Here is a 27,251-nt window from a genome sequence, read left to right as displayed (position 1 = left end):
GACAAAATTACTCTATTGTGACGATTGAATGTAACAAAAAGAATTCAGATTTTTTTCTTTTCTTTCTTTTTTCTTTTTGCTTGCCTTGCTTTAAGGGGTTATTGCTTGAACCAATCTCCCCAAATGCCTCCTCATCCTTCTGAGCAGTATTATTGTGAGTCTAATAAGCAAAGGAGGGGAACTCCAGGAATATTAATTTGCTATGTCTGTATTTTTTGAGCTGAGAGGAAAGCAAGACTATGTTCCCAACAGAAATATTTCAGTAGTTTTATCTGATTGGAAATAATTGACTGTTACTTTTTCACTTGACACTTTCCTTTTATGTGAACAATAAGAGTTTGAGAATTTTTATCTCCCCTTCAGAATTTTGCATACTCTTTATATTATACTGAATTAATGAAATTGATGACCACATAGTACAGAGTCAACTTGTACAACAGAGACTTGTTGATTTGCCTGGTTATTACCGTACTTAATTGACCTATCATATTCCTTTTCTTCTATGTAAAAGTCTAAATTGTTCAATTGAAAGATGAATACAACCACAATTACCAGAGCTCTTTTCTCTCTAATTCATTTCCATCCTTAAATTTATTTAGGTTACTTAGTTTCAGCTCTGGGGCTTTAGATATGCAAGGAGTTTTAACAATGAAATTCAAGCATTGCTCTGCTGATCTTTTAGGAACATATTGTGTTGCCATTTTCTGAATGCTCATGCAGCAAATAGTTGCATCAAAAAGAAATAATACACATAGATAAAGAAATACAAATTCAGTATAAGCACTGCTACTACCAGTATTCATCATAAGACATACATGCTCTTCAATGAAGTGTTTGGTCCTCATCTAGCAGCACTTACTCACACTGAGCTAACATTCTCTCTATTCTAGGTTCTTTGGCCTCCTTAACATGGCTTTGGGTATGTTTTCTGCCACAGGGCCTTCGTGCTGACAGTCACCCGTGCCAGAAATGTACTTTCCTCCCAGGAATTATAACCTCTCATGAAATATTTCCACTTTTTCCTCCTTCCCATGGTACCATAGCAATTTCACAATATTTGTGTGCTTGAGGAATTACTGTCTTTCCCACTACACTGTAGGGCAGAGTCTATAAGGCAGAATTTATGGAAGCTTTTGCTGACTTCCGTATATGTTGTGGTTAGCATGTTGCAAGGTATATAATAAGTTTGTGTGTCTTTCATCCATTTTTACACAGCACACAATGCCAAAACTTTGCACCTGAAAATGACAGCAGTTTATTATTTTTCTTCTTTGGGTGAACTAGGCAGCTCTTCATGTGCAATAAGTTAGTGGATGAGCTGGGCCTGGGCTCAACTAGGATATTAGATCTTCCTCTTCATGTCTTTTTCCACTCTGGATGTCTTCACAACAAGGAGTTCTCAGGACAGTGCTCCAAGAGAGGGAAAGTGGCATTTACAAGGCCATTGAGGCCTAGGCTGTGGAACTTGCACAACATTACTTCTGTTACATTCTTTTGGTCAAAGTCACTAAAGCTGGTCCAGATACAGGGGGGTGAAGAAAGAGATCCACCTCTGGAAGGGAGGTGTGGCATAGTCCCATTTCATAATGGCTTGCATACAGGATTGGGAAGAATTTGTGTCCATTTAAACAGTCTACCGCTGTATTCAATAATACTTTAAGTAATTATAAATACAATTATAATTTAGTTTTGAAAACTAGTCCAGGAATTGGCTGGTATAAATGTTTTATAATTTTTTGTATTTGTTTTGGATTTTTATTTTATATACGCTCTGCTCTAAGAATGAGAAGAAATGGAGAGAGTGGTTCATCAATTCTAAGTGATAATAGGCAATCTAATCTCACATTTAAACAAATAAAAGCTATTAGCAATATAAGAGCAGGAACTTCATCACTAATGAATTGCCAGCAACTAGAATGGTGCCTGTCACATAAGAGGTATTCAGTAAATATTTGTTGAATGAATGAATGAGCAAAAATAACACACATCCCTTTTTTTGGTCTCCCCTTTTATGTTCCTAAGGAAGTCGCTTTCTTTTTTTTGCCTCTTTACGCGGGCCTCTCACTGTTGTGGCCTCTCCCGTTGCGGAGCACAGGCTCCGGACGCGCAGGCTCAGTGGCCATGGCTCACGGGCCCAGCCGCTCCGCGGCATGTGGGATCCTCCCGGACCGGGGCACGAACCCGTGTCCCCTACATCGGCAGGCAGACTCTCAACCACTGCGCCACCAGGGAAGCCCCTCCCCATTTTTTAATTCTAGTGTGAGAAAAGTTTTAAGGTGAACAGCATTTTCAAAATGCAAAGTTGTGGTTCTTGTTACAAAATTGGAAAAGGACTGCTGATGTGTGAAGAAAAACAGAAGGTAAAACACTTAACTAATGTTCAGAGAATCCCCTCCCCATTTTTTAATTCTAGTGTGAGAGAAGTTTTAAGGTGAACAGCATTTTCAAAATGCAAAGTTGTGGTTCTTGTTACAAAATTGGAAAAGGACTGCTGATGTGTGAAGAAAAACAGAAGGTAAAACACTTAACTAATGTTCAGAGAATAGAAACAAGTTTTATTAGAAGTTTTTTTTTTTTTAGGTTGTGAAGCTGTGTTAGTCGTCACAGAATATAGGTAAGGAAAATGATGTGTGAAGGAGCTAGAGAGGTGTAATTTTTTTCTTTATTTTTGTAAGTTTTACAAAACATAGCATCTAAAAATTGGTTAGGAGAAACATTTAAAATGTAGCAAGGTATAATATGTTCTAATGATTCATAATTATTGATTTTAAATTATTCTATGACACTGAGGGTAGTAATAGAAAAGAATTAATTGACCTTTCAATGATGAAAAGTAGATGTTTTTCAAAACTATATGTATAATCTCCTTTTTCACATGTTGAATTCCTTGTGTTTGAAACCGCTTTGTGTAGTGATTTCAGATGTCATTAATATTTTAACATACAAAGCAAATGCAATTAGACAGAGTTACTTGTTTAATAATGTTGACTCCTTCTCCTAGTCAAATGCAGAAAGTTACCAGTTAATTCATATTCTAGTTGTAAAGAGTCAGAAAACGAGCTGATTTTACTATAAGTGTACCTGAACTATTACATTTAATTAACTTCCCTGAAACTAAGTAGGTGCTCCTTAAATATCTGTCAAACTATATATTAACACTAAAGAACCTTTATATTCTTATATCTGGTGCTTAAAAATTGATTAGTTTAGTACATTCAGTAAAAGCAAATAAAAAAGACAGAGAAAGAGGGAGACAGAGACACAGAAAGAGACAAATATAACCAAGAAAGTCAATTGGTAAGTGGTAGAAAGAGAGGGGATGTCGCAAGCAATTCTTTCACAGTCTAGGTCAGCATATTCAATTTATTATCCAGCTGGTTGTCCCAGCTGCCTGTGAAGGCCTTCCAGCAGTCATCCTAGGGAGCAGTATGTTAAGTGTGTGATCATAATCCAGTCTCGTCCTCATTTTTAGTAAATGGAAAAACATCATTTTATCATGGCGCCCAGAAGTGATCAGGCTCTTAATCACTTGCTCAAGTTACCAAATAGTAAAATCTATACTTAAAATGGAGGGAAAGTGGTAGTGATTGCTTTCCAGAGAGTAGAATATACACAATTCCATAGTTCAGGACATCATATCAAAATCCATGGATGGGAGGGTGGGAGGGAGGGAGACGCAAGAGGGAAGAGATATGGGAACATATGTATATGTATAACTGATTCACTTTGTTGTAAAGCAGAAACTAACACACCATTGTAAAGCAATGATACTCCAATAAAGATGTTAAAAAAAAAATCCATGGAAAGCAAAATTCACTCCACATTGCTTGGTAACTGTGGAATTAGAGCAAAGGAAGGAGGATGGGTTAAGGAACTCTGTTACCTAGACTTTTTGAAAAATCTGGCCAATTTCCTTCCTTAAAGAAATATTGTTGTTCCCTTTTATTGTGTTCACTCTTAACAGCATCCTATAAACCTCCTTTTTAAAAAACTTATCACAATTGATATTAAATCATTTCGTATCTTTTTTCCTGACTAAAAATTAACTGTAATGTGAGCAGAGACTTCTTCTGTCCTATGTACAAATGTAATTCCATTGCCTATCACAGTACCATGTCTAGAGTAGGTGCTCAGAACGTTGGATAAATGATTTTTTTACCACTAGAGAGGAGAAAGTCTAGTTTCCCCCCACGTTCAGAGTTAGGCATGGAGACTTGCTAATTCCTGCATTTGTGTTGCCTTCCTCTTTTTGTTTTTAAACATACTGAAGAGAGTTTTTGTGTTGTGGACATTTTCTATTTATGAATACAATAATCCCTTTAAAAGAAGTAGAGCTTTATTTTATATTGATGCATACAAACCTTCATTACATTTTCACTATCAATTTTGGCTAGGCTCTACATGTGTCTATTTATATTAGTGAGAAATACTCTACCTTAAATATTTCTGTACATAATCTCAGACATCGTGGTATATTTTATTAATTCAAATATCACCCACGGACTCTATTTCTAAGTTTTTGGATATGGAACAGGGGAAGGTGAGAAGTATGAACTTACCAACTGCTTACTAGTCTGTGACTCTGATAAAAGCATCAGTTGCAAATTTGGGACACTTCAAAAAGGGATGTTTTGTGAGTTTTTTCCCAAGATTATTTCAAGTATATAAACATGGAAATAATTCTTTAAAAATTCAGGGGATAGCAAGTCAGATGAGGAAAACATTTTCAGTGATATTTGCATATCTAGTCACAAGTTAAGCACAGGGAATTATGCTGAACAGAAATTCTCTATCTTAACTCCTTTATTTCAGTTACCACCAAATTTCACATCTAGAAAAATAGTATTGTATAACAAATATATCACCTCATTTGGATTTTCCAAATATCTCATTGATAATAATATATGTGAAAATTCTCTTAGAACTATAATGGACAGTGCTGTCAGTGTGCTTTTGGCTGCAAGTAACAGAATACACAAAATAAATAATAAGAGTCTATTTATAAATCTCACATGAGTGGAGATCCAGAAATGGACTGTTTCAGAATTGACTGATTAGGAAGTTCAACTCTCTTCAGGAATCTGGGTCAGCATCTCTGGGTATCCCTTGCCTTTCCTTTCATGGTGGTTTCAAGATGGCTGCTCCCATTTCCAATTAGAATCTCCTTCCTTGACAACATGCAAAAACAGGGGAAAGAATGGGCCTAGCTTTCCCCTTGTACATGTCTCTGTTTCATAATGGAAAATCTCTCAGGTCCTGTTTGTCAGCGCTAGATTACATTGTCATCCTTAGTTGACTTATTTCAGGAAAGGGGAATTTAAAACACTTCTAAAGTAGAAATATGAGCAAAAGAACCATTTAATGATGATCACCCATCTGACCTATAACATTTCCCCTTATGGCTTAGAAAAAAGTTTCATGTGATGCTGCATTCATTATTATATTTAATGAGAGACAGTATGGGAAAATAGCTAGAATTTCTGAGTTACATTTTGCACTTCCCATATGATGTTGGGTGAGTGACTTCTAAACCTCATTGGGTTCACCTGTGACAGTGCCATGCTCGGTAACAGCAGAAAATATGGCTATCACAAATTTCATTTAATCTCCCTAACAGTTTTCTTAAAGAACTTTTTATGATTATGAAATACTTATTTTAATAATAGAGATCTAATTACTATTGAAAGATATTCAGGTCTAAACATCTTGGACACCATTTAAATATTTTATAGGTTTAGTTTTACATTTCATATAATTATTAATTTATCATTGTTCTTTGGGGACTTACTATGTATGTATACTTCTTTAGACTCTGCAATATGGCATTACTACTGCTTTTGTACTTTTCCATTAGACTATCCATCTCTTTTTACATACTAAGGTGGAATATTTTATGATTCTGTCTGAAGTTTCTGTAGCCTGTTTCATTGTCTCTTGAGGGCTTAACAACCATACCTTAAGAGTGAACATTAGATACAAGCATTTTTATATGTCGTTTAAAAATATATATCTTTACCTGTTGTGTGCAAACATGAAAAATGTTTGCTGTCTTCGGTGTGAATATAAAACGTCCCCACTGTAATTATTACAGCCAATTTCCTTCCTTATGAAATAATGTTATCAACATTATTCTTTTGCTATGAGAGTGTATAAATTGCTAGTTTTAAAAAACATAGGTGGGGCTTCCCTGGTGGCGCAGTGTTTGAGAGTCCGCCTGCCGATGCAGGGGACACGGGTTCGTGCCCCGGTCTGGGAGGATCCCACATGCCGCAGAGCGGCTGGGCCCGTGAGCCACGGCCGCTGAGCCTGCGCGTCCGGAGCCTGCGCTCCGCAACGGGAGAGGCCACAGCAGTGAGAGGACCGTGTACCGCAAAAAAAAAAACAAAACATAGCTTTGAAGGTTTCAATAAAATGTAGTTCTTTTTATAAAATATAATCATATTAAGAGCAATACCTCACTACATTTAGGAATAAATGAGTAACCCTATAACCAATGTCTGGTGTAATGTCTCTTGGCAATGAAAAACAAAACTGAATTGAGTTCTATGACATAAATGTACCATTTTAAACACCCTATTGCTGTAAGTCAACAGTGACACATCTCTCATCACCACTATTGTTAGCCAAATTCAAAATTCCTGCTATGTTTCTAGAGTATTCCATCAAATTGTAAGACTAAATTTTGTATTAAAATAAAGTTATTGAATTGTTAGAAACATTGTTCTCCATGAGAAAATAATTTTAAAACCAGTTTTGAAATGACTGTTGAAATGCTTTCATAACAGGACAAAAATGAAAGCAAACTAATGTAAATGATGAGATTTTGGAAACATCTTTAATGAGTAAAAAATATTCATTTGAAATCCATTTTAACTAAGCTACTTAGGACATTATGTTTTCGCTTTCATTTTAAAAGCAAAGGTCGGGGCTTCCCTGGTGGCGCAGTGGTTAAGAATCGCCTGCCAAGGCAAGGGACACGGGTTCGATCGCTGGTCTGGGAAGATCCCACATGCTGTGGAGCAGCTAAGCCCGTGCGCTACAACTACTGAGCCTGCGCTCTAGAGCCTGCGAGCCACAACTACTGAAGCCCGCATGCCTAGAGCCAGTGCTCCGCAACAAGAGACGCCCCCGCAATGAGAAGCCCACTCACCGCAACTAGAGAAAGCCCGCTTGCAGCAATGAAGACCCAACGCAGCCAAATATAAAATAAATTTTAAAAATAAAATAAAAGCAAAGGTCGGGGCTTCCCTGGTGGCTCAGTGGTTAAGGATCCGCCTGCCAATACAGGGGATATGGGTTTGAGCCGTGGCCCGGGAAGATCCCACATGCCGCGGAACAACTAAGCCCATGTGCCACAACTACTGAGCCTGCGCTCTAGAGCCTGTGAGCCACAACTACTGAGCCCATGTTCCACAACTACTGAAGCCCACGTGCCTAGAGCCTGTGCTCTGCAACAAGAGAATCCACAGCAACGAGAAGCCTGCGCACCGCGATGAGGAGTAAGTAGCCTCCTCTCGCCGCAACTAGAGAAAGCCCGCTCGCAGCAATGAAGACCCAACGCAGCCAAAAGTAAATAAATAAATTTATAAAAAATAAATAATAAGCAAAGGTCAGAGGATTGTATTATCTGATGAGCATGTTATTCATACAGTATAGATAGAATCAGTTAAGGATGCTTGAAAAGGGATTCAAGTGTCTATTAGAAGAGTTCAGTTTTATACATATATAAATGGTCTTCCAATAGCTGCTATATCACCACTAAATACATGAAAATAATAAAAGAAGCACACCTGTGAGAAAAAGTTGACATTTAATTTAAGAGTAATTTCATTACATTAAAACTTTCTGTGTGTTTATGACTTTAGAGTTTTCTACAGTAAGGTAAATGAGGCAATTTCACCCTTTTTATGTTGGCATCTTTGTTAGGAGTGAGCATCGTATCTAGTTAGGTTCTTTGGTATTATTTTTGGTAAATGCACTGGCAATTCATGTTTTGTTTGTTTGTTTTGTTTTATGTTTGCTGCATTAACATTACTTAGCAGACAAAGTTAAAAAAAAAAAAAAACACCTTTGTAAACCAGGAAGAAAAGTTCCAAGGAAAATATATTGCTAGAAATTAAAATGCATAATTGAACAGAACTTGTAGAACTAAATATTAACTAAATTTCATTATGACAAGAATAATTTTTTTGCCTGAGCAATATCTCTGATAGTTCACATTTTCCTGAGGATATATAAAAGAAGCAGAATTACCGGTAGTAAGAAAACGCCTGGTAAATTGGAGCTAATTTTATTTTTACCTGACCATCTGGTAGCCAAGCACTTTAAATATTAAACTGAAGCCTGTAGACTTACAATTAAATTCATTGAAATACGGTTTAGTATATTAATGATTTAAAATTATAACAGTATGAATAACTTTTTTTGTAGGACATTTGTCATCATACCTGTAACCACAAAACCTGTGTAAGAACACAATAAATTTGACTCTGGTGTGAACATTTCATAGTGGGTTAAATGTCCAGTTACCTTGTTCTTAAAATCCACAGCTGTATGTTTTCTCTGACAAATCTGGGTTTGAATTATTTGGATCATTTTCTAATGTGAGCCATAAAAATAAATAGCATACATGCTTAAATGTGCTTTTTTGCATTTCTACAACCTAAAGACCAGTTTGGTTGAAAAAAAATAAAATTTAACAGCTTTTAATTTGTCATGTTGAATCTGATTCTATGTGCTTTTTATTACCTCCATATATTTATTTAAGTGAAACATAAAATGGTTGTAATAATGGAGAATTTAAAGCAGCTTTTGCACATGAGCAGTAATGCTAACTAATGTGGTGAATAAAGACTGAATGTAAATTCTCAGAATTTCTGTTTCTTGTGATGTGTTTGCTAAAATGAGTATATTTTGGTTAGCTGATACAAGCTCCTCATCATCCTGGTTAAGCTCTGAAGAACTTTGATGGACAGAATGGAAAAAAAAATATAGGGAGTAACCATTTACATGCAATTGGAAGCCATATGTGTGTGTGTGTGTGTGTGTATGTATGTATATATATAATTTTCAAACTGTGATACAGTGTACATTACATCATTACATCACAGAACCTGTCAAAATGTAAACTCATAGCCCTTTCTTTGCTGGAGTAATTGCTTTGATATTCCCACATATACCTCTAGAGATAACCTAGGTATGGCAGAAATCAGTATAATCTAATACCACCAGTTCCTATTGATTCTTCCTCATTTATGTCTCTTAAATTCAGCCTCTCCTTTCCATTTTCCTTGCCCCTTCGTTTAGGCCTTGAATTCTATTTCATTTGTACTATTCCAACAGCCACATTTCTGTCCACAGCACCAACGTTTCGCCATTCCAGCCCAATTATTCATTTCTATGAGTTTTATTTATCCAACAAAGCTGGCTCTGTCGCTTCACTGCTAGCAGACTTCTTTCAGACATCCTATAAATCTATAATATCAAGTCCAAACCCCTTAACTTGGCATACCCATTCTGAAAAAGACCCTAGTTAGCCCATACTTAGGCAATCTGTTAAATCACACTGCACTCCTAAAAACACCAGAACTTGTCTCGCCTTCCTCCTGTTTGCCTTCTACGTATGCATTATAATGCTATCTTCTCTTCTAAAGCTTTCTGGACCCCTCAAGGTAAAAGCAGGTGATTCACTGAAGTGTTTTTTCACAATATTTTACTCATATTTAATTTAGAGAATTAACTTTTCAATTATTTTATACGCCCATAATCTTAACCATTCTGAGCTCCTTAGAGACAAAGATAATCGTGTTCATATTTGTATCTTTAGAACTAAACATAGCATATGGAAGTGAATGTTCTCACTAAACATTTGTTGAATGAATGACTGGATGAATAAATGAATCCAGGAAGGTCTGGATAAAAGGCCAACAGAAAAATATTATGAGAAAACTTGTTGAATGTAGAAAGACAATTCCAAACAGTCATAAAACATATACTACATATTATTATGATTGTCTGGAGACCATTTCACACAGAACAATATTTTCCTCTCAATTTACTGAATGATATATTTTTCATGATAATGATGAATCAATAGGAAAATATTTTTAATTTTCCATAAACTAAATTTTCCATTAACTTCAGCCATTGTATAAATTTGTAAAACTACATTTGTTCTATAAAGTACATTATTTGCGTTAATTTAATATAAACTTACATGTAAACTCAGGCCCACAGGTCTTACTGTTAAATGTTTGCCCTGATCTATCTAACTAGCTATCATCTATTTCTGTCTACTCAGATATATTAAATCAGGCCATAATCCAAGGAGATATTCTCTAGAAAAGAATAATGATACATGGTGCTAGAGTCCTATGAAACTTATCTTGGTTTTCAGATTATTGGCCTTAATATGGTGATTAATGCAAGAAGGGCTAGTGAAAATTTTGTAAGCAAATAAAACCTTGTATGAAGCTAAATATTATTGGGTATGTCTAGATAGATAAGATTACTTTAATAGTTTGTAATTTTATATCAGACAACTCTCTACAACACAGCATAATAATCAGCACTGTAGTAGGTTCCATGTCATTTTACATAACAAGTAAGAGGGTTGCATTAAGCAGTAAGGTCCTTGCCAAGTGTCTTTTTTAATTGTTGAAATGTTTTACATTCTAATGTGAAAAGTACATATCCATGTTTATAGGGAAAAAATAATTTGTTGTGAGAGAGATATTTGAATATCATTATAAAAATTTCTTTTTGTTTTGCCTTCATGTGAGAAAACATGTATCCCATTTTACCTGTATTTTCTTCTAATTGAGGGCGTGATAGCTTGTTAGACTATGTATAATTAAAAACTGCAGCTTTTCGTGAGAATGAATTTTTAAATCCAGTACTGGCTAATATAAAAATCTAGTCAGCCTTTGTAAAATTACATTAAATGATCATTAATTTAATTATCTGGTACAAAGAAACAAAGATATGGTCATTGGAGTTGTGGGAGAAAATAAATTTTGAGCATCTTACTTCCGGATTAAATACTGAAACAGTTTAAACTATATTTTCTTTGTAACTGTATGTTGGTAAAATATATTATTTCTTTAGTTCTTTCATGCTGTATCATAATTTCCCATTATTGTTCATATAACAGGGGACAGTATCTTTTAAAAATAATTAATAGTTATCCAAAAATTACTAAATTTTATCTTTATGGATAACTACTATTTTTTCTTTTTAATATACTTTCCAATCATGATAATTTCTAATGAATGCATAGCCATCTAGAAAAATTGAGCATATTTAAGTTTGGTCTCCTTTTCCTCATGAAAAGCCTAGACTTTTCTTTTTTCTCTCTCTCTTTATGATTACAGAGTGGCTGGTCTAAAATCAAGTTGTCTAAGAACAAGCTAAGAATCATAAGCACTAAAACCATATTTCAAAATCTAAGCAACCAATATTATAGAAAAGGCAAAGATATGCTTGAATCTGTCAGATCAATACATTCCTATAATCCCCTCCGGGACAATCATATAATTTGATGCTAACAGTTAAACTCTGAAAATTACCTGACCATCTATTACATAATGGATGGTACACGTCCTCAGACCTTTTCTATCACTTATAATACGAGACAGGCCTACCCCATTTTTAAAATTCCCTTCTGTTATTGATAATTGCCTAAGTTGCTTCTTCCTTTCCTTTTTCAGAATGAAGAACAAATTTTGGTATTTTGAGTTTGGCACATCTGAAACTTTCTCAGCCACCTGCAAGAAGCTACATGAATCTGTAGAAATAGAAGTAAGAAAATGAATTATCTTTATAATACTATGAAATGGCTTGAGTTTGATTATTAATATGTTGTGCTAGCCCATGGAAGGAGTTAGAATTTTAGCGACTCATATAGCTTTACCCAAGATTCTAAAACGTCATTTCTGTCACTCATTGAGAATCTAGCACATCTGAAATACTAACATAAAGTTAAGTTTGAATATGAGTTGTTTAATACAGCATAAAAGAATGAGAGGTGGAACACAACTTTAGAAATCAGTGGGCATAGTATGGACAGAAATGTAAGATGAAAGAAAGTACTTGAAGGGAAAGAAAAAAGTTGCAAAATACATTTTAAAAAACTTATTATTTTCAGGTCTCAATATCTTATAACCTTTAAAACACAGTTCACTAAAATTGTACTTACTTTTATGAATAAAGTTTAAAAAATATACTTTTCCATTCCTAGTCCCATTCATTAACTAGGTTTTTTCTCAGTTCCTGAGGTTGCCATTTCCCCATTACATTTGTAGGAAGTGGAAAAGCCAAGAAAGAGAGCAAAGATAGCAAGAAAAGATACACTTTAAAAAGACTTAGAGCAAATACGTCTACCAAAAATATAGACATTGTAGGACTAAAAATTTTGGAGACAAGTTATAATAGAAAATGAGTTAGTTTTATTGAGAGATTTTTAGTGGTTAAAGAAAAAGGAAAAGTTATATTTTGTTAAATTGTAAAGACAAATCAAAGGAACACAATTATGAAACAGGGACACCTAATGACTAGCTGATATGAATTGAGAAATACTGGCTTTAACAGTTTTCTTTTTAAAAAGAAATAAATAACTTGTCTACTGAGACCTAAATCATTAGTGGCAAATATTAGGGTAATAAGTTTGGTAGACAAAAGTAGTTATGGACCACAGAGAATCATAATAATGGTCTGACTAGGTTCTTAATTATCCCAGCTTTCTAACTTACTGTTAATGATGATAACAGCAAAAATGGTACTATTTCAGAATGTAATCTTTTTGGACTTTTTCCTCATCATGATGACAAATAAATTGAAGTATTAGGGGTAGAATTGATTGTCATGGAACGGATAAAGCTCTTCATGACTGAATCAGATCATAACCCTGAAAAGAGATATAATCACAAAAGGTGAAGGATTTGGGCTCAATAGGCACTTACTGTGATTGCTATTTGTGATGATAAATATGTGTATGTTACTTATATATATATGTATATATATATATACTTATACAGCTATATGTACATATATATTTATAAAAATCATCTAAGCCCTCCCTTTACCTTCAAAGCTCATTATTTAAGAAATCATTATATAGTATATTTTGAGCATTTCTGCCCTCAGAAACCGATGCTTGAAGAAAATCTGCAGCAAAAGGCAAAAATGAAAAACATTTAAGGTATGGCTTCTGGTTGAATATAGGGTGGATACCCTGAAGCCTCTTGCACCTCTCCTTACTTTCGCCTACCACTGAACGTAGATTGAAAAAAAATTATCTAAGAGAGTTATTTCATGTTCATGGATAGGTAAACTCAACATTGTTGTGATGTTAGTTCTTCTCAACTTCAGCTAAAGTTTTAACATAATCCCCATATTCCAGTAAATTATTCTGTGAATATCAACAAACTGATTCTAAAGTTTATCCTGAGAGTCAAAAGACTCAGAATAGTGAACACAATATTGAAGGAAAAGAACAAAGTTGGAGGACTGACACTACCTGACTTCAAGACTTACTATAAAGTAGTCAAAACAATGTTATATTGGTGAAAGAACAGACAAATCGATGAAACAGAATATAGAGCCAAGAAATAGATTGCCATAAATACAGTCTGCTCTTCTTTGACAGAGGATGAAAAGCAATACAATGGAGCAAAGAAGGTTTTTTTAAACAAATGGCGCTGTGATGACTGGACATCCAGAGGCAAAAAAAAAAAAAAAAAATCTATTCACATTTCTTCACCCTTAACAAAAATGAACCCCAAATGGATCACAGAGCTAAATGTAAAATGCAAAACTTTAAAACTTCTAGAAGATAACATAGGAGGAAACCTAGATAGCCTTGGATATAGTGATGCCTTTTAGATACAACACCAAAGGCACAATCCATGAAAGAAATAATTGATAAGTTGGACTTCACTGAAATTAAAAATGTCTGCTCTTGGAAAGGCAATGTCAGGAGAATGAGAAAACAGGCCACAGACTAAGAGAAAATATTTGCAAAAGACATATCTGATAAAGGACTTTGGGTATTCAAAATATACAAAGAACTCCTACAACTCAACAATGAGAAAATAAACAACCGTCTTGAAAACTGGGCCAAAGACGTTAACTGATCCCTCACCCGAGGAGCTATACAGATGGCAAATAAGCAGCTGAAATGACACTCCATATCATATTTCATCAGGGAAATGCAAATTAAAGCAGCAGTGAAATACCACTACACACCTATTAGGGTATTGAAAACCCTAAAAGCTGCTGAGGATGTGGAACAATAGGAAGTGTGATTCACTGCTGGTGGGAATGCAGAATGGTACAGCCACTTTGGAAGACAGTTCGGACATTTCTTACAAAGCTAAACATACCCTTACTGTATGATCCAGCGATCATACGGTATATATGGTATATACCTAAAGGAGTTGAAAACGTATGTCAACACAAAAACATGCACATGGATGTTAGTAACAACTTATTTAATAATTGCCAAAACTTGGAGGCAAACAAGAGGTCCTTTAGTAGATGAATGGGAAAATAAGTTGTGGTATATCCAGACAACGGGATATTATTCAGTGCTGAAAAGCTACCAAGCTGTGAAAAGACATGGAGCAACCTTAAATACATTTTCCTAAGTGAAAGAAGGCAATGTGAAAAGCCTTCATACTGTGTGATGTGAACATATGGCATTCTGGAAAAGGTAAAACTATGAAGAGAGTAAAAAGATCAGTGGTTGCCAGTTAAGGGGGACGGAGGAAGGAATAGGTAGAGCACAAAGGATTTTTAGGGCAATAAAAATACTCCATGTGATGCAATGGTGGTGGCTACAGGTCATTATACATTTGTTCAGAGCCATAGAATGTATACCAAGAGTGAACCCTAATGGACACTGTAAACTTTGGGTGATTATAATGTGTTAACGTAGGTTCATCAGTTGTAACAAATATACCGCTTTGGTGGGGATGTTGATAATGGGAGAGGCTGTGCATTTGTGGGGACAAGGGGTATACAGGAAATCTCTGTACCTTCCCCTCAATTTTGCCATGAGCTTTAAACTGCTCCAAAAATAAAGTCTCAATTTACAAAAAACAAACATCGATCTATAGTATAATATTATGTATGTCACAGAGTGAAAAATGTCCAAAGAAAAGTTTGTGTCATATAGCAAAAGACGTGTGATAAAAATAGGTATGGAAAACATCGATTTTAACATTACAAGTGATAAAATTCGGTGATTTTGTTCCACTGAGCTTTACATCTTGAGAAAAACTCTTTCGGGTCATGTTTCTACATGCCCTCCAAGTCTGGCTTCCCAGCTCTGCATTTACTGCCTTATTCTATGCACCACTGGAGTAGCGTGTTTATAAATGAGAGACAGCACTGTGCACTCCCCATTCTATTGTTGCATATCTTGAAATACTGTTATAGTTTTATGAATTTATCTTAATTCTAAAGCGTGTTTTGTGTGTGTGTGTGTGTGTGTGTGTGTGGATAGATGGTAATGTAAAATCTGCTTCTCTACTCACTTTTTAATGAATCCAGTCTATCATATTAGCAGAATATGCCTTTCTACCCTCAAGGTTACTTCATAATTAAATATAATAAAAACAGCAGTTTGGAAATTTGATTCTGTTTGCTGTTGCTTCCTGGCCTAAAATTATACCAACTACGGTTTGAAAATATATGAGAGAATAAAACCACTTCAGTACAAGAGTACCTCAAGTAATGGATATATGTTTTAATGACAGCTGCTTCCAAACAAAGCATTTGCTGTGTGACCCTTTACTTCATATCTCTCTTTCATTTAGGAAGCTTTTTTCTGAAAAAGGTGAATATTTGGAATAATATTAATATCACGGGCTAATAGTTGATAAAAATAATAGCTAAGATTTATCTATTATTAAATATACCTCATGCTTGGTGCTAAGCAATGCACATCCATTCCCTGACTTAGTCTTCCTCAAAATCCTATGATTTAGAGAGATTCTGTTGCATCTCTATTGCAGAGACACACATATGAGCATTTTCTTTCATGATTTAAAAAAAAAAAAAGAATTGTGTTGCTTGCTGCCAAAATGTTTAAGGAAACAAATCAATTGGAGAATCGAAATATAAATGTATACATAGAGAGAGAGATTAACAAAGGTGAAATTTTTAATTTTAAGAATTTCAGTTGTCTATATACATAGATTAACAAAGGTGAAATTTTTAATTTTAAGAATTTCAATTATCTTTTAACTTTGTAACAAAAGATAAAGAAATAAAAAGATTAAATGAAAAGCTTTAAATTTACAAGATAATATATTAAAAGCAAAGTTTGTATAAAACTACCTGGGGCATGGATATGTACCTGAGAATCTCAGGTCAACATCTGGGATTAAAGCTTACAAAGTTCATGAGTTTTTAATTTGTTCCATGTACCAGGCAAAGTTCATGAGAGAATACAATGGCCCATTCTCCAAAGTATTTGAGTCTTCTGGTATTCGGTAAGACTTGGGAGGGTGGTATATTTTAAGGCCAGGAATTTCCATCCTCAGATACTGACCTTTGTCTTAATGATTAAGTATTTCTACAAAACCTAAATGAGCTCAAGAATTAACAAATTGCAAGAAGAGTGTCAGGGACACAAAATAAATTGGCGGAATTTGAAAGATAAGATTCTGATTGCCCAGTAACCTGGAAAGCACAGAGTTATTAAAGGCGGTAGGGCAGATTTTCACAGCTTAATCTGTGCTTCATCTATATCAAAATCATCCTGGATGGTCTCTCAGCATGTATTTAGAGAACCTTAGCCCATCCTTACCCCTACCAAAACACCATCTTGGAGTAGTAGAAATGAAATGTGTGAATGAACATTCTTTTTTAAACCCTTTATTGAGGCATAGTTGACCTATAAAAAGCTGTACATATTTAATGTAGACAACTTAATGCGTTTGGAAAAAAGAATATACCCATGAAACTATAATCATAATCAAAGCCATCAACATTTCGTCACCTCCAAAAGTATCTCCCTGCCCTCTTTCTGTGTGTGTGTGTGTGTGTGCACACGTGCGTGCACGCGCATGTGTGATAAGAACAGTCAAAAGATCTTCCCTCTCTTCTAAAGCTTCCCAGGTGATTTCTTTTTTTTTGCAATGAAATTCTAGAAACAATGATGAAGGGAGACATTAAAGGTGTGGACCTCAACAAAGGTGGTCCTAGTAAACAAAAATTGGACTCATTAAGTCCAAAACAAAATAAAATACCTCCCTGTTCCAGGAAAGTACAAGAAAGGTGGGGTTGAGGTACTGTTACCGTTTCATTAAGATAAATACATTATAATTTTTCTTACTGAGGAGAGTGAGGAAGAAATGAGACAGATGAAAGGTGACCAAAGGTGAAATTTCTCTTCTATAGTTACCACAAGTTATTTTTAATGAGATAACTTTTGGTAAGAAATTTAATATTCCAGCAATAATTTCTGGCTTTCACAGAATCTCCTGAAAGAGAGAAACATGTAAAATTAAAGTGCTTTTCTGCTGATACTTATGGCTAATGCTTGATATCTTGAACCAGCAGTGTTATTGTTACTATCAACATGTTCAGCAACTGTGTGTGTGCATACATGGTACCAGTTTCAAATATTCCTGTTTTCCAAGTGTGCTTCCATCTTCTTCTCCTTTACCAGTTATCTCCCATTCCACTCTAAAAATAATCTTGCGATTATCTGCAATCAGCACTTTTGTCACCATCACTGGACTGCCAGCTAACAGTAAAATCACCTAAAAGGCATGTTCTGAGTCCCTATATCACACTGTGTTCTGTGGATAATACTTTTCAAATGCATTTCAGAAAACACGGAGCTCAATCACTGGGAAAATATATAGAGTACCACAGCCTTCTAATAGCAGAAGAGATCCCATTAAGCCATTTATATATACGTTTTAATTTGTAGGTTTGCTGCTATAGTTTTCTGGAAAACAAATAATTTTATCCTATGAATTACATATGAATTTGCAGAAACTCTTCTAAAAGCAGGTATATTTAAGTCATTTTACACCATACCATTTTAAACAATGAACAAAACAATGTTTTTATGTTTCATTAAGTGAACTTATGAATAATTTTTATCTGACCTGGGCATAGAATTAGACTCACTATGAAAAAATATTTACAGTTTATCATTATTCATATCTCATCAGATTTATTATCCACACTTTTATGGCTCTCCAAAGTTCTTCACATGTTTTAAATATTTCTGTCAAGTGACATGTTAACTGAATCTAAAACACTAAATTCACATATAAAAGTTTGTCTTTAACACTTCTGTATAATGTGGTGCAGGGTATATTTATAAACTAGGATTAAAATATATTGGAAGAAAAATTTAAACCATATTCTTTTAGGTAAATTTGTCTCTAGAATAAGATCTTCCATTTCAAAACTGAAAAGAGTGGACAATGGCCTCACAACATTGCACTCTGAAAATAGCTCCCATAGTAGTATACGTTAACGACCTCTCTTCAACATAATAAAAATATTCAGGATTTATTGACTAACCAAGGCTGTTAGCTTTTAAGCTTTTATATTCTTTTCCTCTGTAGCTACCTTTTTAAAAATCATAAATCTTCAAAGTAGATGAAAATATTATCTGACACAGTATTATAACTTGTTTATATTTCATAGCCTTCACCTCAGCTTTTATTTCCATGCACTCAACTGGTGTGCTACAACTCCTGGTCTTCATCAGAACCAGCACTGGAAATTTCCAGACTAATGAACATAATGTTAAAGCAAACAGAGGAAGGTAGCCTGGGGTCAAGAACTAGTGGAAACAAATTATTAATAAGTAGGTATTTATGTAAGTACACTGTCCTCCTCTCACAGGAACCTCAGTGTTCTTCATTGGTCCATCTTCTTTGGAATTTCTTAAGAATTTTTTTCACTTTTCACAGAGCTGCTTACTGTTTCCTTAAAACTACACGTGCCAAGACTCTGAAGAGTGAAAACATGAATAATAGTATACAATGATGTTTTTCAGTTGTCACATGTGATTCCCCTAATTCAGTTTAAAAAAAAAAAAAAGCCTGTTTGCAACATGCTCTCCTTTTTTGCAGATGAACAAAGGAATACTCCTTCACTAATTCTGAAAGTAACTTGTCACAGTGGGGTTCGAAGGCCTAGTCAAATAATTGTCTTAGTGTACTACCTGCTGTGTTCAATATTGAGTGAAAATGGAAGCCAGGCCTCAACTCCAGCTTATTTCACAATTCTTCTGTTATTTAAATGATTTTAGTCAGTTTGGGGGAAGCCAGACCTTTATAAATTAACAGCAGGGAAATACCAAAGGTGTCAGATTGCATATTTATCGTCTTTTTCGTGTAATACTTAAATATGTATTAAGAAGTGACTGACATAAATTAGGCAGATTTCAGAAGCCACAGGCCGTGGCTTGTAGAGGACCCCCTTCTGCTTGACATTTCATCCTTGTCAAAGATCAAATTATTTTAATTTAGGCTGCAAATTATAAGGAATGAAGACTTCTTTGTGGGAATTCCCTGTGGTAATCTGACTTTTGTTGTTACTGCTGCTTGTCAGTGTGCAAAAGATATAATATGCATGCAAATAAGGTTAAAAAATATGTACTATCTAATTATCCAGCCAGTACATTCCACTTGAAGACAGTGGGAGGCCTGACACACAGTATGTGTTTGATTCATTGAGGCCTGCAGGGTATTTACACAAGATTACTTTTAATTATGAAATTAATATCTGTTTATCTAGAATATATAGCAGTAAGTGAGTATACACATGAGCAGAATTCTTTAGTAAAAAGAAGTCATCTTAATTTAATACATGAAAAGAAGGGAAAAAAAATCAGTTGTTTCTAGGGGGAAAAAAGGCATCATCCAGACCTTGGTTTCACCCTCATTGAAATAAATTGAATGAAAACTTGGCACCTTCTCTAGAATTTGTTTCTAGCCCTGCCAAGTAGGCTCAAGATGTGTTGCTTTATTTCACAGTTTTTATATTTTAGTGAACAAGATACAGTATTAGATTCAGTATGATGAGGCAAATGTAGAAAAAGAGAGGGTTTTTGTTTGTTTTTTGTTTTTATAATTTTGGTGAAGGATTATCTCTTCCAGTTTCAAAAATCATGATTACGGTGAGAAAGAGAATGATGGAATTGTATCTACCTTTTTTTTTTTTTTTTTTTACTGTAATAAAACATATAGCAAATAAAACAATCCCGCTGCACATATACTTTAATTGATGAAACGCATATCCCTAACAAACTTTGTTTGTAAAGCATAGTGTTACATATTGACATCTCTGCTCATATTGACGTCTAACTGAAAATGGGAGGACAATATCTGGGCTATATTATAATAAGTACCATTTTAGGAACCTCAAAGCAAATGAATAAATAAATCATAATTTCAAAAATACAGTATGGCCTTGTCACTTTCCACACATGCGCATCAGTAGAAATGTATGGAAAATTCAAAAGAGTAAAAAGTGACCACTCTGAGTATTGTAAAGCATTGTCTGGTAGAGTGTTCCATATTTTGCATAGTCAAAGGGTGTCTTCTCACCAGGCAAACAAAAAAATCTGGCTGACTGATTTTACTTTTCATTTTTTTGTTAAAGCAGCTATAAAGTAATGATGGGTTGGAGATTCCTTTTACTGCTGCTGGTCTTGGCATTTCCTTCACTCAGCCTGCCTGGTTCTCCATGTTCATTTAGATAACCATGCCTCTCATTGCCTTTGACACTGTGCTTGGAACTTAATCTACTCCAAGAAACCATCCTTGGCCACTTCATTGTAATTCAGATCTCTTTGAATTGCTGTTTTTCTTTTTTCAAAAATCTCTTAAGCCATTTCTTTCTCTGCTCCCCAAAACTGAGACCCTAATTATGAATTCTGTTTCTTTATTTTCCCCCAATAGTACCTTGCAGTGTGTTCTAAATAGGAGCAGTCATTAAAATTTCTGCCTGAAATTTGACAAAACTTTCCAAAATCAACCTCTTTGTAGCACATTGGAAATTTGCAGCTGGTTATATATGCAGACACTGAATTGTGCCCCTTCCAAAGGTTTTCTGTAAACAAAGATAGACTGATGATTTAATTTGATCATTTTTAAAGACTATTTATGATGCCTGGTAAATGTTATTGGTTGCTTTATCTTTTATATTGACCTTTAGGGTAACCATTTAAGTGTTCTTGAAAGGTTTATTTAGAAAGGACAAGATTATAGATTTTTAAATTCTTATTAAAAGATAAGGAAATACAAAAGATGAAATCAAATTGTTTCTGTTCTTTTCATTTTTCTGATCAGTGTGATGGAGTACAGATTGATTTAATAAACATCTCTCTGGAAGGAATTGCTATTTTGAATATACCAAGCATGCATGGAGGGTCCAATCTTTGGGGAGAGTCTAAGAAAAGACGAAGCCATCGCCGAACAGAGAAAAAAGGGTCTGACAAAAGGACCACGCTCACAGATGCCAAAGAGTTGAAGTTTGCAAGTCAAGGTAAGTTTTCTACCATTTAATTGTTGCTTCTTAATCGGCTCTTGAAGACTACTTTAAATGAAAGCGTTTTCCATTGTACTATATATATTTATGCAGTTGTATTTTTTATATCAGATATGCAAGTGTGATTAAATTAATATTATGGATTCTAAAATCATGTATAAACTGGCTATATTTTCATGGATTTTTTTCTCCTTTATTCTCCTTTTTGTGGGTATAGCTCTTTACACAGAAAATAAAATATACGTGGGTATTTAGTGGATAATAATATAGGATGTATTGTACATTAAATTCTGGAATGTGATCATCTTGGTCAGATGTTTGAGTTGCTATAACAAGGGCCTAGTTAAGGCTTTTCTGAGGTGTGTTGCAAGTTTTATTTTTGGCTTTCTTCAGTCAGGCTATGATTAGGAAGCTATCTTACATGAAACTGTTGTCCTAAATATTATATATAATGGCATTTTAAAATATCCCATGATCAGTTTTGGTTATCTGCTTCTGTTTTTCCAGAAATTTAGTAAAAAGTAGAATACCTGGGAAACAAAGGGCAAAGGACTAACAAAATAGGGTAGAATAACTATGGATCAATTTTCAACTCCATTGAATTATACTTCACATTGGGACATGACAACTAATTCTTGTTGATAGACTGTACAAACAAAGATACCAAATTGTGATTATCATCTTTTGGTATTATAATAATTGATCATGCCCCAATTTATGTATAGTATCCAAACTATTTTTTTTAACCTTCCAGAATCTATCTAATATCTTTGATGGCATTCAGATGGCCAAGAAAACGTATTGGCTCAGCTCAGTGTAGCAAAGGCAAAATATGAAGAGATCACAGCCTTATGGGCTCAATAAAAATAAATATTTTTTTAAATAAAGAAAATAAAATGTGAGGATGGTTGATAGGCTTGGCGGTGGTAGGAAAGAGCTTTATGTTTTGGTGTCTTCAGGTATCTGATTCAAGTTTCAGTAGCAGGCAGTGACTTCTGTTAGATGGAACTTGGTGACCATGAAGGTGAAAAAAGATTGACAGAGGAAGTATTAAGTATCCTCTTGAAAGAAGTGCTTACTACAGCCTGCCAATAACAGAAGGTTTTGATGCCCACCAAATGTATGGGTGATCCTAAAGAGGCAAATCCTGAAGAGTTGTGTAATTTAATGTAAGAAAGTTATACCAAATTAATTAAGATGCTTTCTATTCAGAACGAATATAACTCTGAAAACATGGAGGAAAATGGTTTTTTGAAGGAGAAGTACATGGAAAAAATGAGTAGGTTTGTGCTGTATGAATTTTTAAATGAGAGGAATTAGGTATAATTACTAATTTCTAGGATTTATTGACATTAATAATGCATTTATATTTAAATGTACATGCAGATTTCTAGAAAGATTCCTGAAAAATTTCTAAGTTTAAAAATTAGTTCAAGGACCATACTAAGACCAAACCTAAAAAATCTCTGCTTCTATCCCTAGGGAAGCAATGAGTACATATAGTAATATAGTCCATATAGTTAAAAAATAGTTTTACATATATTATATATATAAAATGATAATTTCTAGGTTTATTTTTCTGTTTGGTCACTACCTATTAATACTTGGCATGTCCTTTGCATGTAGACATTTCAGATATGTATCTGAATTGATTCTCAGTGCTAAGCTGCCAACTATGTTCGCCCAATGAGATGTTAAAGTTTGTAAAACTCATGGCTGTGCTCCACCAGGACAAGTGTCTGTATACTATGGAGCTACTGCAGACATGCTGTCTGTTGGCCTCACTCATCCCCCTTTGTATGCTGAGGAATACACGTTTGGAATGAAGCACACACAAATCAGCCAGAAGTATTGTATAGACTGTCAGTGCCCGTAACCCTAGGAAAAGGTCTCTCTTCCCATTCTGTCTTCTTGCTTTGTACTATGAAACTATTGGGACCAAGTTCATAAACTTGGGAAAGAAGAAGGAAGGAAGTGAGAAACCTACAGGGTTTGTGACTTAGGGATACATTTTTCTCAGTACAAAGATTGGGAAAAACATTAGAAATCAGAGTTTTTGAAGGTCATTGTATGAGTAATAACAAAGGCATGCTTTACAATTGATTTGGCTCAACTTTTTTTTCCCCTCTCTAAACCAACTATGCTTGTAAGTTTGGGTTTAGTTTTATTTCAAGATCGGTGTAATTGAATGCTTAAAATGACTTTATCAGCTGAATATTTTTAAAAGACTTCTATGTTAATCAGTCTTTATTAATTTTATCAAAATTTTTTCATTTTGATATATTTTACAACAAAATAGCTAAAAGTATCTCAAAATGCTTCAAAGTTTTGATTTCACATTTATTCTGTTAAGTCTTAAATGTTACACTTAATAATCAGAAATGAAAGAAATTTACTACTTAAAATATCTGCAGGTATCCCTTCCCGAAATGGGTAAATGTTTCTATCATTTGATCTTGTTTTCAATTGCTTGACACAAAGACAATAGTATTAAATGTAAGGGTCAATCAGTATTTTAAATCTAAATATATTTTCAAATTTACACAGAATGGTTACAGGTATGGCCTTTAGCATGAAATAACAGAAACTGTAATTCTAGTCCAACAGCTTTTCTTAACCCAGATTCAAATTAATAACTTCACTCTTGGAAAAATATAAGTAAATAAATGAACAAATTAATAATGTAAATTTCTTCTTTTTAAGTTGTACTTTCTTGAAATATTAACTAGCAACTTTTCTGATACAGCTCTGCAAAAAATTTGAAGTTTAAACTGAATGTTTACTATATTAGAATGGATGCTTGTTTCCATAAACTTTAGAAATCTTTTGGTGGTGGGGAGGGTGGGGGAAGCATACCTAACTATAGATTCTTGAAGTAAAGATAATTTTTTTAATTTAGTAGAATGATTTAAATTAAGAAAAAAGTTAACAAGTTTGTTTTAATTTAAAAAATGTCATAGATCAAAGGTACAAGATCAGGTTTGGAGCATTACATACTCATTTATACTTCACCCTACATAAACTGGAACTCCTGCACAATTTTTTTGCTTGCAATCCTTGAGGACATTCACAGCATAGGATCAGAGTATCTTCAATTAATAAATTCACTGGTTGGAAATTTTACAGTTGATTTAATTCGAGCTGATCAAAATTATAAGTAATTAATTTAATTACATTATTGTTTTAGCAAAATACTCTAAAACAGATGCAGTTCTGAAACATACGCATACTCACGTTCATCTAATTCAGACACTTTCTTTGTGGGTTTGTCTTTTTCTTTTGTTTTTGTTGTTGTCTGTTTTGTTTTACTTCTTTTGGAAATACAAATGAGTGAATCATATGTAGATGTCATGGTCTTTAAGCAAAATTGTAAAGTAGGCAAATTAGATCTTCAGTGCTCTTAGCCTTAATATTCAGTCTTTCCCATTTCTTTCAGTTGCTGAGTTAATCTTTACCTCCTCTTCTTCTGCATTAAATCCAAGTCTCAGAAAAATACCTAATAAATTTATTCACATTAATATATAAATGACTGATTGCAGATGAAAGTAGATGTATTTGCATTTTAAAAGAAATAAAAGCCTTCAGATAAACCATTATTTTTCAAACTGTGTTCCATTGAGCTATAACTGCGGTTCTTCAGAGGTTCTGTAAAAACTTGGTTCACATTCATTTCTGTCATATTTTGGAACAATAACATAAAAACCTATAATAAAAACACTGTAAAGTGTGTTCTATAAAAACATTTTGTCATATTGACAATTCCCAAATCATCAAATTGTGTTACCAGACAAAAATAACTTCCTTTCTTCCTCCTGTTCCACCTCCTCTTTTTCTTCCTGATGGCTGGATTGATCCATAGATAGATGGATAAAATGATAGTTATACCTTTCCACACATATGTTTGTAAACATATACACATCTAAATAAACAAACAACTCAATAACTATGACATTAATTGGAAAGTCTGTAGCTCTGCAATGGTCATTTTAAAATACATCTTTGTATGTTTCATGATGTACCAAGGGGAACATTACCACCACAGTGTATGTGAATCACAAGGAATTATAAGGCCTGCAAGCTCAGGTACTTTTGTTTGACACAAGAGTTCATAACAATCAATGGAAGTGAAAACAAGGTGACAATACTAATGTTTTTATGAAAATAGAAATCACGCCTTAGAAAAGTTTTTGCTCATAAAAAATTGCATTAGTTAACTAGTTCCCCAAAATAACAGCCTTGTACTAGTTTGTATATCAAATGCATTTTTAACAGAGATGTAGGATATAAACACGCTCACAACTCCTGGTAAAGAACCAGTGATAAAATTGAAACAAAGTTTCAGCTAAATATGCAGAATAAGGTAAATTTGACTAATTGAAACTTCTAGTTAACACCTGAGGCAAAAAGCAAGTAAATTTGTATTAACAAAGTTGAAAAACTATATTAAAAGTACACCTGTGAACGTGCTTTTTGACAGCGAGGACCTCTCAAATAATACGAGCAGTTATTTATTTATTTATTTATTTTTCGGTACGCGGGCCTCTCACTGTTGTGGCCTCTCCCGTTGCGGAGCACAGGCTCCGGACGCGCAGGCTCAGCGGCCATGGCTCACGGGCCCAGCCTCTCTGCGGCATGTGGGATCTTCCCGGACCGGGGCACGAACCCGTGTCCCTGCATCGCCAGGCGGACTCTCAACCACTGCGCCACCAGGGAAGCCCAATACGAGCAGTTTTTAGGCATTCTAATGGTTTTTAAGCTTTGATGATACAAGTCCAACTATACCATTTTTCAGTAATGAATGCAGAATGGTGCAGGACTGCCAAGTGAGATGTAAAAAGTTCGTATCATTTATGATTACATATCTGTCTGGATCAGGATATTCCCAATATCATACAATAAAAGCAAACTGCAGAGATCACTGAAAAATAGGATGCCTATAACACTGCAACTATCCCCATCGAATAACTCTTATTCTCATAGATTGACTGTATCACAAGTGTTAGCAATTTAAACGTGTAAAATATATTTGCACAAATAAAATTCTAATTTTCTCTTTAATTTACTGGTTTTAAAAATATTGCTTCATTTGAAAAACAGAAAAGGTTGACTGCTTTGAAAAGTTTGAAAACCACTGAGCAAAAGTAATTACATTCAAGCCGTAGAACTTCAAATATTTGCCAGAGAAGCTAAGGGAGGTACTGTCGGGAGCAGCTGGACTTCCGGCTTGAAACCTCATTAACTAGGTGAATGTCTACTCCACATACGGTTACAGATAGAAAAGTTTATTTTTAAAAGTAATTAACAGGGCTTCCCTGCTGGCGCAGTGGTTTAGAGTCTGCCTGCCGGTGCAGGGGACACGGGTTCGAGCCCTGGTCTGGGAGGATCCCACATGCCGCGGAGCAACAGAGCCCGTGAGCCACAACTGCTGAGCCTGCGCGTCTGGAGCTTGTGCTCCGCAACGGGAGATGCTGCGACGGTGAGAGGCCCGCGCACCGCGATGAGGAGTGGCCCCCGCTCGCAGCAACTGGAGAGGGCCCGCGCACAGAAACGAAGACCTAACACAGCCAAAAGTAAATTAATTAATTTTAAAAAAACCTAGTTAACATATGATATTGTCCATGAAATTTTCAGTGATTTCATTCCCATTTACCAATGCAAATTCTTTTCTTTGGGCAGAATTTCTCAAAGTGTAGTATACAGTCCACTGATGGAAAATTGAGCTG

General features: G+C 34.6%; 1 protein-coding gene across 6 annotated transcripts in view; it reads left to right on the top strand.

The window, feature by feature from the left end:
• DGKB (diacylglycerol kinase beta) overlaps positions 1-27,251 on the top strand; it is a 654,153-nt gene that overhangs the window by 445,944 nt on the left and 180,958 nt on the right. For all 6 annotated transcript variants that reach the window (XM_024129270.1, XM_024129254.1, XM_024129247.1 and 3 more), the window contains 2 exons: positions 11,709-11,799; positions 21,330-21,525. In XM_024129270.1, coding sequence (XP_023985038.1) covers positions 11,709-11,799; positions 21,330-21,525 — 287 coding nt within the window. The remainder of the gene's footprint in view (positions 1-11,708; positions 11,800-21,329; positions 21,526-27,251) is intronic.

Source organism: Physeter macrocephalus, chromosome 5 (assembly GCF_002837175.3).
Source record: "Physeter macrocephalus isolate SW-GA chromosome 5, ASM283717v5, whole genome shotgun sequence".
NCBI lineage: Eukaryota > Metazoa > Chordata > Mammalia > Artiodactyla > Physeteridae > Physeter > Physeter macrocephalus.
Note: the sequence above shows the minus strand (reverse complement) of the source record. Positions and strands in the feature narration are given on the sequence as shown.